At 49.5% G+C, this 17500-nt stretch overlaps 1 protein-coding gene across 3 annotated transcripts in view; it reads right to left on the bottom strand.

Annotated features, from left to right (window-relative positions):
• Positions 1 to 17500, bottom strand: part of schip1 (schwannomin interacting protein 1) — a 41412-nt gene that overhangs the window by 20349 nt on the left and 3563 nt on the right. For 2 of the 3 annotated variants that reach the window (XM_080006332.1, XM_080006331.1), the window contains exon 2: positions 16859 to 17500. This exon is cut by the window's right edge and continues 108 nt beyond it. In XM_080006332.1, coding sequence (XP_079862458.1) covers positions 16859 to 17500 — 642 coding nt within the window. Of the gene's footprint in view, positions 1 to 4106; positions 4450 to 16858 lie in introns of those variants that run through there. The other variant, XM_080006334.1, reaches the window with a different exon arrangement.

A 17500-nucleotide genomic window follows, 5' to 3' on the forward strand; every position in this document is an offset into this window, starting at 1 on the left:
GTTCCAGTACCAGGTTCCAGTACCAGCCAGTATCTAGTACCTACTGTACCACCGTAGCTCATTATTAATTCATCAGGCCACACGACAGACCTCCCAGCGCCTGCCTTCACCACGGTGTCATTCCAGTTTGCACACCCCGTACTTGCGTAATGGCTCATGTCCAAGGACGCAAACACACACACACACACACACACACACACACACACACACACACACACACCCACACGCATGCACACACACACACACACACACACACACACACACACACACACACACACACACACACACACACACACACACACACACACACACACACACACACATATGCCGTGATTCAATCAGTGCTCCGGGGGCTCTGGCAGGCTGACAGTGTTTCCAGAGCTCAGGGTTGCGCACTGTGGCTGGGGTGATAAATCTCTCTATCAGCCTTCACTCTGCTGGTACTGATGCTGGCTGACAGTGATGCATCAGGGCTACAGGCCCTCTAGAGCGACGGCTACACATAACATTAACAATTTTTAGGAATAGAATGACACGCTCAGAGGGGATACTCCAGGGAAGTACCCTGAGCCCTAAATCACTGCTTTGCCCGGTGGTACAACTGACAGGTAGTTCGAATGGAAATGTCCGTAATTATATTCAAATTTTTATCTATATCTTACAACTGGTATCCAGAGTGAATTATCCATCTGCGGTTTCTGCATTACCAACAGGGAGGCATTTGATGGGTTTTTATTGGATTACCACCGGGTCAAACAGGCAGCTTCTTGGTTACCTTAGGGTCGGCACACAACCGTACAGGCTAATGGTATTTGACATTGAAATGGAGAGCTCACTCCAAAGGTCAAGATGTAAAAATAAATCACATGGGGAAGGGCACGAGGGCAAAGACGAGTATGATTTCTACGTCTTCTCCAACCTCCCGTCTCTCTCCTTTATCATTTCCCATCACTTTCTGGTGTGGGAGAGCCACACCTTGCTTTGAGGTGTGGCCTCAAATAACGTCGTAAACAACAACGGCGACATCCAAACAGAGATGGCCCCGAGACAGACTCGCTGTCCCCTGAGACTGGGTGGGGCGGGGCGGTGCGCTGCCCCTCTCCCTCCCTCTCTCGCTCTCGCTCTCTCTCTCTGTCATTCCATTCTTGATTCACGTCGTGCCTCTCAGCGCTTCCCTTACTCGTGGCGTACAATCACTGTAACACAGTGGCTTACTGCTTTCATAGAAACTTCTCACACCTCTCATTCCCCGATACTCCCTGCAACCTTTGTCATCACCCTCTCTCTTTCCCTTCATTCTCAGTCTGTTTGGCTTGCTCTCGTTACCTTTTTGTTTCCTTTTTTCGTAGAACTATCATAATCATGCAATTTTGAATACTATTAATCCTCATACAAATCATTTTGATTAAAGGATTTTCCTTATTTTCTGTCATATATAATGTTAAAATATCGAATGTTCATATAGACGTTGCCAAAGTGTTAAAATAATGAGGTAAACTAATGACAAAGTAATCGCTGTGAACAAAACGCTCAGGCTTCCGACCGCTGAACGCCTGGTTTTCAAATGTTTTCTCTAGTCTATGCACAGTCTATGTACTGTGTACACCTTGAAATCAGTGAACGTTTACCGATTAAATAAAAGGGAGCTCGGAGTAAAGCTCAAACGCCATTGGCTCACAGAACCCGAAACCTCTGCTCAAACCCCATTGGCTCAGAACTAGTTGCTCGTTCACAAATAAAGCTACACACACTGAAACAACCCGTTTTGGAGCAGTCTGGGTTTAGAGGCATGTCACAATGGCTCGAATGCATAAACTGAGTGGTATTTTCAACAAAAAACTTCTAAAGTTTGGGGGAGCTCAGAGCCCTGTATTAAGATGTGTAAAAAGGAGCGTAATAGGTCCCCTTCAACAATTGAATTGTCTTTTTTGTTCATTTTATGTAACTATTGTAATATAAGCTGATAAGAGTAGTAATACATGTATATCTTTTGTAGAACAGTTTACTATTGACATTGAACACTGTAACATAAAAATTTGGGTTGATAATTTGCCTGAACTGAATTTTTATCCACTGCAGAATTTCTAACATGGACAAAAACATATGATTGTAAAATGTAAGGATTTTACAAAATGATTACCTCAAATAATTGCGATTATGTAATAAAGAAATGTAATAATTGTCACTGCTCAACTTTTTTGTATTTTGTTCAATTTTGTTGGTTTCTTTAGATTTTTTGGTGAATTTGCGTCAGCTGAACGTGTCGCAGGATAATAAAGTTGATAAAAACGCAGATTCTTTCCCGCAGCGTCACCCGTCCCTGGTGCGGCGCGGGGCGTGGGGCGCTGGCTGCCGGCCGGTTGCCAGGTTACCGTCTAATTGAGGTGCCTCCGGGGAGTTGGTGTTAGTTGTTAGTTGGAGCCGGAGACGTGCTCCGCTCGCCCGCTCTCTCCCGTTCTTTCTCTTATTCGCTCCATCTCTCTTTCCTTTATCTGCTCCTTTCACCTCCTTAATTGGAAAGCACCAACCCACACACATCCAACCCCTTTTTAGACTCTTGTTCTATTATTAAACATTTTCCACATCTCCATTTCCTCTCCCTAAATTTAATTTGCGCATATTTTTCTTTTTTCCATTTTCCACTGTTTGTGGCAACGGATCGTCTCAATTCAGTTTCATCAGAAAGCCACTAATCTCTTCTTCCCTTTGCTCAGTGTGTGTTCCATTTCTGTTGCGTCTGTTTTGATCCTTGTCTTTTTATCTGCTGTCACTCCACCAGCCACTCGGCTTCACTTTTTCCCCCCGCTCTGCCGACGTGGTTCCCTTTAAACCCCCGCGTTCTCCCCCGCCATTTAGAATTCGTCAGACAGGAAACGGGGAAATTCTCATCCAATTATACAACCTCAATCTCCTTTCCCCTCTTTCAGAAACGCACATCCGCGCACGGATGAATGAGCGTAAGTGCCCACTCATATGTCCACCGCATGGGAGATGCGCTCGGTCCCGAAAACATCCTCAGCCAGAGATCTGGGGATGGTTTACCCATTCAGAGCCAAAGATCTCCACCACGGTGAACACGCGTGGGCTTGGATGTCACTTGCGAGACAAACATCGGAGAACTCAAAACTTTTAACGCAAAAAAAAAAGAGACCCTAAACTTGGTCGGGAGACACGTTCTAGAGACAGATACCACGTCTCCAGAGATCAGGAGAGGAAAGAGAGGAGGAGGACAGTGGAGCACACCACAGCGAGTCGTTCTGGAGGCCGTGCCCCTCCAGGACTCAGTGTCAACACCGCCGATTCCCTCTCTCTCTCGCTCTCTCTCTCTCTCTCTCTCTCTCGCCTGTTCGTTTCCCTCATTTCCAAGCGCTTCCTCCTCCTGTCAGAGGCGCGTCCCCCGCTCCCCATCATCACCACCTCCTCCGCTGTCTCCAGTTCCCAACTCCTCTCTTCCTCCTTTCATCTACCTCTGCGCTCTCTCCCACTCGCTGTCGCTACTGCATTGCAGGCTTTTTCTCCGTGGTGGCCGGGGGGGGGGTTAGTTTAGTCTGTAGGTTGGTTGGAGACGGGGGCACGTATGTGTGGCGGCTTGGGCCCTGCTCTCCTGCGAACACAACCGCTGCAAATTGGAATGCTCGCGTTCAACGTGTCTCTAGGAGCCCTTCGCCAAACATCGTATTAGGCCTGTACAGAACTCAAAGCATGGAACGCACCGAGGGTAATATATATATATATATATATATATATATATCAATTCCTGACAATCCCTGGTCGCTCCTTGTCATGGATTGATGAGGCTTGCCTTGGGGGGGTTGGGAGAGGCGGGACATTATTCCCTTGAGTCAAGTGTTCTCTTAGCAACCAGTCGGGCAACAATTCACAACACAATCACATCACGCAAAAAAAGAACATAAAAAGACAAGCAACAAGAAATCGTAGCTCGACTTCCAGCGGGGGACGAGCAGTCCTGGAACGAGTATCGATTTTTCGGAGTTTCAACATTTTTGTATACATGCAGAAAAACGTGTAGTTGCTAAATCACAACAATACGACAATACATTAAGTCTTGGTAGATACGCCGGCATTTAAGCACAACTCTGCATTACCTGGTAAGAACAGTTATCCTGGTGGACCATCCTTCACAGCATCCTACAGTGGGCTAGGATGCGCCGGAGGAACGGGGGGACGGGAGGGAGCGGGAGTGGGATCGAATTCCCAAGCCCTGCGCTGGTATTCCGGGGGAGGACAATTAGACGAGGGGGTGGGGGGGGGGTACGGATCCCGTCCGGTCCTAAACGTCCTGACCCGCTTAGCGCTACTGTTGCTTCCCTCTTATTGACGGGCAGCTGGACGTCTTCCCCTTATCGCTCTTTCTCTGCAGTAATCTATCTCCCGCGCTCGCGCTTCGCTCCGTGCGCTTGTCAGAGAGAAGGGCAGGGTCTGATCACTCTTTTCCCAAAGCAGAGAGAGAGAGAGAGCGGGAGAGAGAGAGAGAGAGAGAGAGAGTGAGTGGGAGAGGGGGAGGTAGGGGAGTGGGTACATGAAAAGGGGTGTGAGAACGAGAGAGAAAGTGGTGGCGGCGGCGGTGGTGGCGGTGGTGGTGGGGCTGAGGGAGAATACATAAGCTCCAATTGGAAAAGAGGGAGGGGCTGGAAGGCTGAGTGAAGACGGGTCGGACCAATGGGGAGAAAGGAATGCGGGGGTAAAGGAGGGGGTGAGCGGCCGTGGGGGGAGGCGACCTTCTGCCGTTCCAAAGAGCAGGAGCACTGAGGTAGAATCACGCCAGACAGCGAGAGACAGAGAGAGAGAGGGAGGGAGGGAGGGAGGGAGGGAGGGAGAGGCGCTGGTAAAGCACTGATCAGTGACTCATCCCAATGGACTCCTTATTTTTCCCCCACGACCCTCGGAAAAGTTACGCTTGCAGTGGCCGGAATATTCTCACACAATCTGTCATAGTTATTTTGTGATTGTAAAAACGATTTCAAAGTTACTTCGACGGCTCCCTACACGGTTGTACATTCTTCGCCCACACGGGGTGTGGTCTCATCTAAAGTGATTTCCACCCTCAGCGTGTAAAAGTATATGTGTACCGCTGTGTTTGCGTACCGGCCCCGTCTCTCTCTGTGCAGGATTATAATCCCGGTGTAGCAGATGGCCGCTCCCTAATCCCCCAAGCCACCCTACCAGGATAATCCCTCCCTTCTCCACCTCTCTGTCCTGGGCCTTTCCGGCCACCCATTCCATTAATGTGTGTCCATCTCTTTGTTCCCCTGATCCCTCATTTTTGATCCGACGGAGACGTAAACATCCTGACCCCCCCCCCCCCCCCCCCCCCCTTAAAAATACACTACATGTTTTACATTATTATAATTGTTTTCTTTTATTATTTTACAGCATGTTTGTCCTTTTTAGTCGACAGGTAGGGCGTCCGGATGAGTCGGCTGAGCGCCACCGGCAGCTCTGTAGAGCTTTTCACAATCAAGACTGGACATCAGCAAGCAGTTAAATCATACATCGGTTTCGGTACTGCTTCAATATTGTTTTTGGCAAGAACCCCAACCTTTCTTTCCACCCACCACTCCCCCGGCCAGATTATTGATTTCCATTGGCTAGTGCTGTTTTCCTCCCCAAAGCCACTCGTGGGTTTAATGACCTGGAAGTGAATCGATGGACTCCTGGCTCTGATCTCTTTTTTTTTTTTTTCCCCCCCACATCTGCATATCAGTTCCTCTGGTCGGCCGTTCCCTTTGTGTCTGTGGGTGAGAAGCATTTGCCCCACACTATCTTTATATGATCAATATAAAGTACACCATTGATTTGGATGAGAACGCTTTGTATTATTACATCTGATATTTGGGGTCGTGATCACAGTGACGTGCCGTCATCTTTGTGAAAGGCGAGAAAAGAGGAACCTCCAGTTCATCCAGTGAAACACTGGATCTGAATAAGCCCGGTGACGTCAACATGACTTGATGTGCGCCGGCAACAGTCAATTTAAGAGCAGATGAACCGAGGAGTGAAAAACGAGATGAGCTTTCTTGGGTCTCAGATGAACCAGATCAACGGCGGAGCCAATAACACAACACTATTTAATCATGGGATGACGGGGAGGAAGGGAGGGCAGATGCTTTTAGTGAGCTGACATTTTGCGCTGGTGTAAAAAAAACCCGCTGCATAGCAAAGCAGGTTGGCTCAGTGTGAGGGCCAGACTCTGGCGGTAATGAGCTCGCTCTGACAGGGATGACAGGGCAGCGGATGTGAAGGCCAAGTGTGTGTGTGTGTGTGTGTGTGTGTGTGCGCGCGTGCGCACGCGTGCGCGTGCGTGCGTGCGTGCGTGCGATCATTCTCCAGACAATAACGATGACTACACTCGGGCGAATATCCACACACGGAGGCAGAAAGACGGAGCACGCTGGGACAAGATACTAAATGAACTATATAAACATTTGTGTATATCTGCCTTTTAAATGAAGGGAGACAAAGTCGCAGACGGAGCAAATACAAACAGCGAAAATTACGACAAACGATGCCAGCAACGGCGCGCAGTCTGCTGAAATCTGTGAAGTACGAGCTTGTGTGTCATAGTGAATAATAAGCAGTGAGGGACTGTGGTTAGCGGGATGTAGACCGGTATCTATGGTTACGGCGTGCACAATGGAATATATTGTACGATATAAGAGTATACACTGACCGGCAAAAGCGTATATCAAATCAAACTGCGCGACTCAAACAGGGGCACAAACAGCAACTTTTTTTTTCACAAACCCGTCAGACTGTATAAAACAGGGAGGGGGAAAGGAGAAAGAAAACCCTGTGAAGTGAGAACAAGGTGGCATCGTGACTTTAATCTGGCGCTGTGGGTAATTTGAGGTTATGGGCATGTACAGGGCGGGAGGATGCGCCATGTTCAGCTCTGCAGCGACAGATGAAGCTCCCTGCGAGACTTGGCACGGTCTCTGTCGTTGTGCCTCGCTCACACATAACAAGCACATACCCACACACACACACACACACACACACACACACACACACACACACACATGGAGGGACACAAAATAACACAAATCTCACTGCAAGTACAGAGCCATGCATGAAGAATAATAGGTTTGAGGAGAAAAACGGAAACTGGGAGAAATTCTAAGCATCAATGTGAGCGTGTGTGTGTGTGTTTGTGTGTGCGTGCGTGTACATGTGTCCTGTATTTTTAGCCGGGTACAAACAGAGCCAGGCCACAACCCACCACCGACACACACCCAAACATGCTGCACGCTCTATAATTGAGTACAGGCAAGCACCATAATTCACCCGGCCCGTGCAGCTCCGCCCAAACAAACGCACGCACGCACGCACGCACGCACGCACGCACGCACGCGTGTGTGTGTGTGTGCGTGTGCGTGCGTGCGCGTGTGCGTGCGTGCGCCAAGGGTGCGCCATGCTGCAGTGACTGTGCAGTATATGGAGTGACACAGAGCTAAACATCAGAAGCTGTTGGCTCACAGCAACATAAATCCTAATTTCCTCCACAGCACGCTCTGCCACTCACATCCCCCCCTCGTCCTCCTGCTCCTCATGGTTTGACTTTAAGGTGCGGGAGCGGAAGCCCGAGAAAGTGGTCTCCCGCGGCACTTTTGGCGTTGTGAAAACACGGGTCAGTAATGCTTCCTGACGGTTATAGGAAGAATACAATTAGCATGGAACGGGAGTGGGAACGGAGGGGGAGGGATTCAAAGAAGGAGGGAAGGAGAAGAAGCGGGGGGTGGGGGGGTGGGGGGGGGGGCTTGAGGAAAGTGCCTTCAGGTGGAGCGTGAAACTTTATGGTGTGGATGTGGGCTGCAGCTTCATCACAGCCGGTGGCCGGACATGCTGAGGGAGGAGTTATACGTTGTAGTACAACTCCAGGGTTTACGCTGTAAACGTGTGTGTGAGCGTGTGAAAGACCGACGGAATACGTGGCCGCGGGCTGTCTTGATAGCATTCACACCACCGCCTCTCTCTCTCCATCTCTCCCGCTCCCTCTCTCTCTCTCTCCCCCTCTCTCTCCCTCTTTCTCTCTCTCTCTCTCTCTCCTCTCTCTCTCTCCCCCTCCCTCTCTATCTCTCTCTTCCTCTCTCTCTCTCTTTCTCTCCTTCTCTCTCCCTCTCTCCCCCCCCCCTCTCTCTCTCTCTCAGCAGGACATCATTTGTAGTTAGAAAAACGTATGTAAAGAACGATTGCTTGTGTGCACTTGTCAAAGGGTTGAGCAATATTTATTGTTGATATTTTGAGTTGTTTTGCGTTGCATTTTTACATGTTTCCTTGCTCGTGTGTTGTGATGTGTGTGTGTGTGTATGTGTGTGTGTGTGTGCGTGCGTGCGTGTGTGTTTTGGTGTGCGTACAGTCAACACATTTGTTTACGTTTATCCGCGAAGCTTGGAGCTTTTGCTTATTTAAAGCGGGAGACACAAAAACTCCCCGAGAGACGGAGGGAAATGAAAGGCTGCCAGGTAGGGAGCCTCACGCCGGTCCACACGCCCGGCACACACACACACGCACGCACACACACACACACACACACGCACACACCTGCTCTTTGTTACAGGCCGCATAGCACATGGTGCCGAGGAATTTGAGATCCCCGGGGTCCACGCTACAAAACACCATTTCGTCCTTTTGTTCGTATTCTCTTCACCGGCTTCTCTTCTTCCTTTCACACACAAAACTAAATGCAACAAAGTCCCACGCAAGTGAGGCCAGTTTTGAGAGACGTTTAATTTAATTTAATCATACTTTGGGGTCTGAACAAAAATGCTGGGTTCCAGTTCCAAATTGCATAATGGAATAATGCCTGCCACATGGTACAATGTAAAAATACGTTTGGAGGGGACGGAGGACGCGTGCTCTAATAAATGTCACAAGAGCTGAAATGTTCCTTTACCTGAGTTAAGTGCCCGACTTGCTGCGAGGAATCCAAGGTTACGCTGAGAAGAATTACTCCACCGGCAAAAAAGAAAAGACGTCCACATCCACCGACACTGGCAGATGTTCTTTGAAGTAGTTATGCGAGGGTGTGCGTTTGTGCACGCATTTGTGTTGTGGTGTGTGTGTGTGTGTGTGTGTGTGTGTGTGCGAAGGGAGAGAGAAGGCTCTGGTCTGGCTCTGGAGTTCAGTTGACGGCACGATCTGCACATTGAGAGACTTTGAGGTCTGAGTCTGCGATTGCAGAGGGCCGGGCATGTTACAGCTGGCGGAGCATACGCAAGCACGCACGCACGCACGCAAACACACACACACACACACACACACACACACACACACACACACACACACACACACACCACACACCCACACACACACACACACCCACACACACACACACACACAAGGGGGTTGTCTTCCACACCTGGATGAAGTCCTGCCCCACGTCCATGCTCCTCTAGCAGCCCTGCCTTCTGTCCCTTCTCCCCCTCTTCTTCTTCTATTGCCCCTCGTCTCCACGTTCCGTAAAAAAGTCATTCCGTTAATCTCCCCGCTCCCCACCCGGTATCATTCCGGGAAAATGCCAGTGTGGCTGTGAAGTGTGTGGTAATGAAAGCAGTAGCAGTTGCCGTAAAGTAGTGAACAGGCTCCATACGTAACTTTTCCGTAAGGCCTTTGGCGGGTGTTTTTTTTTTTTTTTTTTTCATCCAGCAATGTTACGGCTTCCATGTGGGAAAGGGGCTGACGGTTAATACTTTAACCATTTCTGCTCCTCCCCTCGGGCTGCTCCTCCCACCTCCCCCACGCACGACAACCTATCCTGACCCCCGCATACCTCATCTTATCTCCCCCTTTCCCAACAAGTCGCCACCGCCTTGCTCAGAGATACCATCCTTGCCCTCCTTCCCTCGATTTGACTCCTTTTCATCTCTCTCTCTCTCTCTCTCTCACTCTCTCCCCCTCATCCTCGCAGCCTTTTGTCTACTTATGTCACTAGAGCTGGCCCTCAGAGTTTTCTTACCCTACAATTTGCCCCCTCCCCCCGCCCTTCTCCAGTCTCCTACGTGGCACATGCTGCAAACGGTGCAAAGGTGGTAGTTAAGTTGTTAGAAGCGAGAGCGCCGAGCAGAGTTCAGCCGCGGCACTCACACATGATCACAAAGCACCGGCGGCCGAGAGAGAGAGGGGTCTTTCTCTCTCTCTCTCTCTCCCTCTTGCTATAACCTCTCCCAGCTCTTTTCCCTCAGCCTTTTCGTTCCTGCCGCTTGACGGCTTACCCGGGGCACAGCGTTTCACACCTCTCCACTTCTTGACCTTTCCAGGGAGAGCTGCCATGCTGACGCGCAGCCACCCGCTCGCTCACCGGAGTTGACCCTTCCGGCAGCGGTAGTAAGTTTCACTAGTCACACGTGCAGCTACATTGCGGAACATTTCCGTCTTGCCCCTTCTCACACATGCCATGATAATGTCGGGATAGACCGGGCGAGGGACAGTCCAGCAGAAGTCACCCCGTGCGGTGCCGGTCCGCACCCCCTGCAACAGACGGAGCAGCAGCGCACGTGGCTCGTTCACTGGCGCGCACAAAGAGGATGTGTGCAGAGCTAGCACACAAATATAAATAAATACGCCCATTAAATAAATCCTGAAATAAATAAACAAAGCAATAAATATATAAATAAATGTAAATACAAACATGTAAATGGGTAAATATACGCCTGCCAGACCTGAGCCCCATCACTGGTTCATCACTTTCATTGCGCCGCTGGGTTTCGTGAGACTCTCCAAATCTTATGCCATGTTGCCATTTTCCAGCACGCAAAGTGAGAACGTCAAACTCCTGCAGGTGCGGTTTAAGTTTTGAATAGGCCATTACAAAAACGAATATTTTACTTTTTACTGTTGACACGGAGACAGTCGGTCGTTTAGTCGTCACATTTTAACATCCCTAGTTTGTACATGTGTTTAAATAGCATAAATGGACTGTAAATTCCAATGAAAGACTGTAATAAATGTTTTTTTTTCGGGGGACAGTAGTGCCCCCCTGCTACATGTACAGCGTCCACGTCAGTGCTTGTTCTGGCAATGTCACTGCTTCCATTCACAACACAGCCGTCCCGGCGTTTTCCTGGAGATGATACTAGGTCTTGAGGTGCGAAATTGCCGGAACAGATTTCCCGGGATATGGATCCCTGCTCCCATTCATACATGACGCCATGCAGGAACAGTTCCGGAACAGTTGCTGGGAAAGACTGCATGTGTGAAAGGGACTTGACTTACCTCAACAAAGCACAAGCAAATGACAAATGAAAGGCACCCCCCCGACCCCCGCACAAGCGGCAAGAAAACATGGCAGGTTGCAGGTGAACGAATGTTTTGAAGGTTAAAAGTAATTGGATGGCGTTAATGATTGGAGTGCAAGAATTCAGAAATGAGAATCGCTGCAGAATGAATAACTCTTAAGACGTGGGGACATTTGTAGGGGTTGTGACTGTATCTGTAAACAAAGACCATTTAAAGGGGACCTATTATGTTCCTTTTCAACAAGTTAATATGGGGCCCTGAGGTCCCCAAAACATGTTTTTAATTTATTTTTGCTGAAATGACCACTCAGATTATGCATTCTGGCCATTCTAACATGCCTCTAAACCATCCTGTTCCAAAACAGCTGTTTTTGTGGGGTGGAGCCACCCTCCTGAGGTCCCTAGTTCTGTGAGCTAATGGGTATGAGCTTTACTCCGGGTTTTGTTGTATGAAGTATGTCAACTTTCACTGATTTCACATCATCAGTCCACCAAACTCTGTTTCAAAGGAGGTGAGAAATAAGCAATCTGTGGCTGAATCTTCACTCATATTAGATCTACAAGGCCCAATTTAAAAGTTTGTTCCGACTTTTGTTGCCAAAACCGCACAGGGACACTGCAACCGGGGGTATGCGGGGATTTTTTGTTTCATGTAAATGTCGGAAAAAAAGATATATAAAATAAATACTTCTACAATAAAAACACACTATTTTTATTGGTTTTGTTTGTGTAAATGCACAGCGGATTGCGCGCCGCAGCTGACAGTCTATCTAGCTCATTCTTCTTTTTTTTTTTTTTTAGAAAGACAGAAAGACAAACACAGCAAAATTATTTTTTAAATACATACATTTCCATTGTCTGCAGTTTTGTCACAGACAGTTGGTATTAATTCCTCTTTCTTTTAAAAGATTTGTGCTGGTCTCTGCAATCAACAACAGAGCCACCGGACCGCTCAAGCCGTGGGTGGAGTTACTCAGATGGGGGGCAGTTCTAAATTGAACAAATTTTCCAATGTGCCCAGTGACGTAGGGAGTACAGTATATCTGATCGGGTTGTTTCAGGACAGGTTCTTTGGCAAAGGCTGGCCACAAAAAAACAGACTAGGTTGGGTTATTTCACAGTTTGTTTGTTAGTAGGCCTGTCAGCCAAATGTATGTGCACAAGCACTGACAATGTGAGCTTTTCATAATAGGTTCCCTTTAAGAGCTGCCATGAGTGTTCCAGTGGTTACGTGCGATTGGATGACAGATTACAATATATTAATATATACAATATGGATTTTCCATCTATCATGATCCATGAGGCAGGCGGTGTTGAAGTTACCTGAATTTACAGTATGAGAAGATGAAAAATGGATATCCACATGACTTGTGCTTGTGTGTATTTGCCTTAACTCATCCTGAACAGGAGTGGTGGTAAGAAAGGAGTCGTGCTGCAGGTTCTGGCATATCTGTATTACTAAGAACCTGCCCACAGGGCCTTCAGAAATTGTAGGATTGTATATTTGTGTGTCTGCGAGCGTGCGCGCGTGCGCACGACTCTGCGGTGTCGGCGTACATTTATCTCTCTCTCTTTCACCGTGCTGTGTTTAAGATACAGAAGGTAAATTACTGAGGAATGGCAATAAAAAATCCCCGCCCTCGCTCGCCCACCTTCCACCTTTGTTTTTTCTGCCTGGAGGCCGACTCGGAAGCACAATATTATTGTTTACATTTCAGACCGCGGCGCTTACAGAGGGGTTAGGACCGGTGTTATCCCCCGGCCCCCGGTTTGCCACGTGCCTCCGTGACTCATTAAAACCAAATTATGAGCTGCTCACCACGTCACCCCCCTTCTTCCCCAGAGACCTCGACATCCCCCAACCCCGCCCACCCCCACCTCACTCCTGACTCTGCCCCGCCCAATTCTGGGAAACCCACAGCCTTCAGGGAGATGAGTACGATTACAAAAGTCACTATCCAAACCTTACGCTTTTCTTAGCGATCCTCCCTGTGCAAATATCAGTCGTTACCCCTTTTCAAACTGTGCTTTGACAGAACCTAAAGTAAATGTTATGTCATCCTTGACCTAAAAGAAGACAAAGAAGAAGACAGACCTCTTAAAGCGAGAGCTTGGGTGGAGGTAGAAACTTTAATATTGTTTGTTGTACATGTATGTAAATGAGTGCCGGTTTTTTGTGTGTGTTTATGTGCACAGGTGCTCCTATGTGCGGGGCTTTTGTTTGTTTAATTCTTGCTCCTGCAATCTATTTGCCTGTCCTAACTGTGCCAGACAGTTAGGACAGACAGACCGTTACCACGGAGATGTCGACAGGACGCCCGGCGAGCCAACGGAGGCGTCGCCTTTCCGTGCTGTGTGTGTGTGTGTGTGTGTGTGTGTGTGTCTGTGTGTGTGTGTGTGTGGGGGGGGGGGGTGAGTTTTCGTGTAGTTCCCGTCTCATTAATCCATCGATAGAATCTTGCGGTTAGCTGTGCAATGTTGTTTACTGCGGTGAACTCTGTGCAGCCTGGTCTCCAGACAGGTAGCTCGCTCAGACGGTCTATTAGCGATCGGAAATAATGTCCCCTGTCGCTGTGAAAGCTCAGCTGCTTTTGAGGATCTGCTGGAGCATGAATAACGTTCTCTCAAAGGACCCCGAACACTGTCGATTGATAGACCCCCTTCCACACACACAAGCACGCTCACGCGCACACACACACACACACACACACACACACACACACACACACACACACACACACACACACACACACACACACACACACACACACACACACACACACACACACACACACAGTCTGGTTGGCTGGTAGAGCTCGACTGAATGGCTGTCTAAATATTTAACAACATTTTAAAAGGTCCTGTCCCTCTTCCTTCGGGCTATCTGCAACGGCCCGCACTTCAGACAAAGGAATCCAGGCACCTGCTCACGTCGACACTAACTGGAAATGTCTCAATCCTCGTCCTGCCGCCGCTGCATTAAAAGATAAGCAAGGGGTCAATACCGAATTTGTTTCAGAGAGAAGCTTAGATATGTAAAGAAGGCCGATAAGCGGGCACATTCCATTTTTTTTCTGTCATCAGAAGTTTAAATTACGTATCAGGATGTGGAGGCACAAAGGCCTGGCCAATAAAGACGGGGGTTTTCATGTGCGACCAGCAGCAGCAGCAGCAGCAGCAGCAGCAGCAGCAGCAGCAGCAGCAGCAGCAGCAGCAGCAGCAGCGGCAGCAGCAGCAGCGGCGGCGGTGGCGGCGGAACGTTTGGTAGCTGTAACTGTGAAATCGACCAGCGTGTGAGCTTGTGCCAAAGCTCCCATCATCTTCTTTCTGCTATCTCCCTTGCTCAAAGCTCAGCTGGGATTACAGGGCTAATTCCCGCTCCTTATCTACAGAGGACGATTGGAATTCAGAGCCACGCGTTTTTTTCCCCTCACGCTGGGGAAAGATGGCCGGAAGCTGTGGCCTCCTGGCCGTATCCGGCAACTTCCGTCTCTATCTGCCACAGCAGTTTTCCCTGTTTGTTTGTTAACCCCCCCCCTAAATCGACACAAATCTGTGCCGCTTTTCCACCTGTAATGATAGAAAATGCTGTTTAAAAAGGACAGGCAGCAGACCTATAGGCTACCCTGGTGCACATTTGTATGAGTTACCAGTGACAAAACGGTGTGTGTCTGTGTTTACATGTGAGATGTTTGTGTGTGAGGTATAGACTGTACGACACCCTGCAATAGTCATAGGTTATTATCCGCTCCAGTTCCGATCCGCAGTGATGGAAACATGACGCCCGGGTAGACGCGCTGATTTTCGGCCCTTTACCGCCGCGATGCGATGCCCGTTGAAGTTCCGGATGTCGGCACGTAAATAGACCTGATAATTTCATATCGTTATTGACTTTTTTTCCCCGCATGCGGGAACATGAAATGTTTTGTCTGTGGGGACCGCTTTGACCACTCCGTGCGCATGGAGCCCCCACGTTCCCCCGCCGGGCTCCGAGCCACTCCGGCACCGCCCCAAACCGGTCTCTGAACCAGAGGAGCTTCTCCGCCCCCCGCCGCCGAAGGACCGGAGCCCGAAGCCGATGCGGTGCACGCGCATCGGGCTTCTACTGTTTCTTTTCCCCAATCACACTGGAGCCATGACACGCCCCTTTTCCGGCGTGTCCGTGATGTCGTCCCTGATACACCAGAAAAAAAAAGAAAGGCATACTCGTTCACTGGCAATGGGAACAGCGTCAATGTGTATTTTATGCAGTTTTATCTGCGTTTCCAAAAACCTGCTTCTACACGCTAAATTAGTTGTCAAACGGTATAAATGATATGACTATGTGTTGAAGTCAGGTCTGAGCCATTACACCATTACACCACCATTACAAACACAACTTCCCTCTTGCAGTTACAAATCCTCCAGCAATGGAACGACACTAGAATGGAGCGGAGAAACCCAACTTCCTCCTGTGCAACACCTACTAAGTAGAGGTGACATTGCCGTTTCAAAGGCAGAGCAGGTGAAAGACCCATGTGACCAGCAGATACCATCTCGCCGTCCTCTCTTCGGCATTTCTTCTTGCTTCCACTGACCCCCCGCCACCCCCGCATTCCAGACATGCCATGGAGAGATAGAGAGGCCTCCAGGACAAAGACACTTCCACACACACAAAGAAAACAGGCCGACAATGGCCCTGGCAGCAGCCATTGTCTGAGAGGGCGGCCAAAAAGGTCTCTGCGTTAGCATGTCAAAGGAGACATCGCCGCATCCGCTTTTTTTTTTCAAACACAAATTCATCCCCACGCAGTTCCGGTCAATCCACGGTCGAGTTTAGCGGCGGTCTCAGCTGACCATTTATTTCTGCTTCTCTGCAACCGGTCACTGCAACCACTCCTCACTTTTAGAAACCACTGATTCATAGAGGAACCTTCCCAGATAAACATGAATGCTGGCTTGCTGATGACATGAGGAAACACAAGTGAATTCAACAGAGCTGGGGCCGGCCAACAGCGTTACACGAGGATCCCTGCAGCTATGAGACATGATGCAACACTGCCCTCTGCTGGTGGAAAAACCACATGACCCCCAACTCATAATAGCCAGAAAAGGAGATTGTGGAATTGCATATCGTTTATGAAAACAATTGGCCCGAAAACGACACAAAAACAACATATTAATATGGTCGGTAATCAGGGCCCGGTGAATATCTTTCACCAAAGTGTGTCCGATCAACTAAGTACAAAATAATCCACACAACAAAGCAGTGCATCCATATTTACTGATCTACAACCTGGTCCCCAACGCTAGGTGCCAGATGAGCCGGGCATCTGGAATGAACTGCTAGGTTTGTAGTTGAAAGTGCATAGCTGGGCCACATAGCTTAGTGCTACATTAGCCCTCTAATCCTTGAATCCCTGCCTTAGACCAGCCGACCTACGTGCATATTTCCAGGGTCCATCTGACACGGATAATTCTTGGATTAGGGCGCGCTGCACGCCACCCAGCACATGTGAATGGGAGTAAACACAACCTGATGATATGAAAATGATATGATCAAATGCACTCTAATCTTCAGAGACACACACACACACTGACAGGTAATCTGCTTGTGGACTCACCGAGGTGTAGCTCGTCTTGCCCATGCTGTGGTTTTGGTTCTGGTTGAGGTTCTGGTTTTCCTGCTCCCGGCACTGCAGTCCGGCCAGGTGTCTTTCGAGCGCCGCCCAGTCCATGGTGGGGAGCGGCTCCTCCTCCGCACAATCCTCTCCGTATCCCCCTGTCTGGCCTCCGACAGTCCCTCCGCTGCCTGCCCCGCCTCCTCCACCGCCGCCGCAAACGCCGCTCGCCCTCCCAGTTCCAAGGCCCCCTCTGGCTTGTTTGGAGCCGTGGCGGCTGGGTTTGGGGATCCCGGCCCCTCCCCGCGGCTCTCCTGGGGAATGGGGCTGGTTGTTCGTGGGCAGGATCAGGTTGCCATTTTGTTTCAGTTCCTCGGGCATGGCCGCGGTGTACGTGGCCGTGTGGCCGCCGGGCGCGGGGAGGGGCGGGACGTTCTTTACTTCCTGGAACTCTTCGGCGAGGCTGCGGCTGTTCACCGTCTTGGGGAAGCCCCCTTCGGGTCCCTGGACCGCCGCCGGCCCCCGGCCCTCTTGGCCGGGGGGCTGCGGGGAGGTGTAGTCCTCGCCGTACTCGCTCTCCCACTCCTCGATCACCTTCTTCTTGTACTCTTGGTAGTCCTCGTCCTCCTCGTAGTCCTCCAGGGT

Source organism: Zeus faber (assembly GCF_960531495.2).
Source record: "Zeus faber genome assembly, chromosome: 9".
Taxonomy (NCBI): Eukaryota; Metazoa; Chordata; class Actinopteri; order Zeiformes; family Zeidae; genus Zeus; species Zeus faber.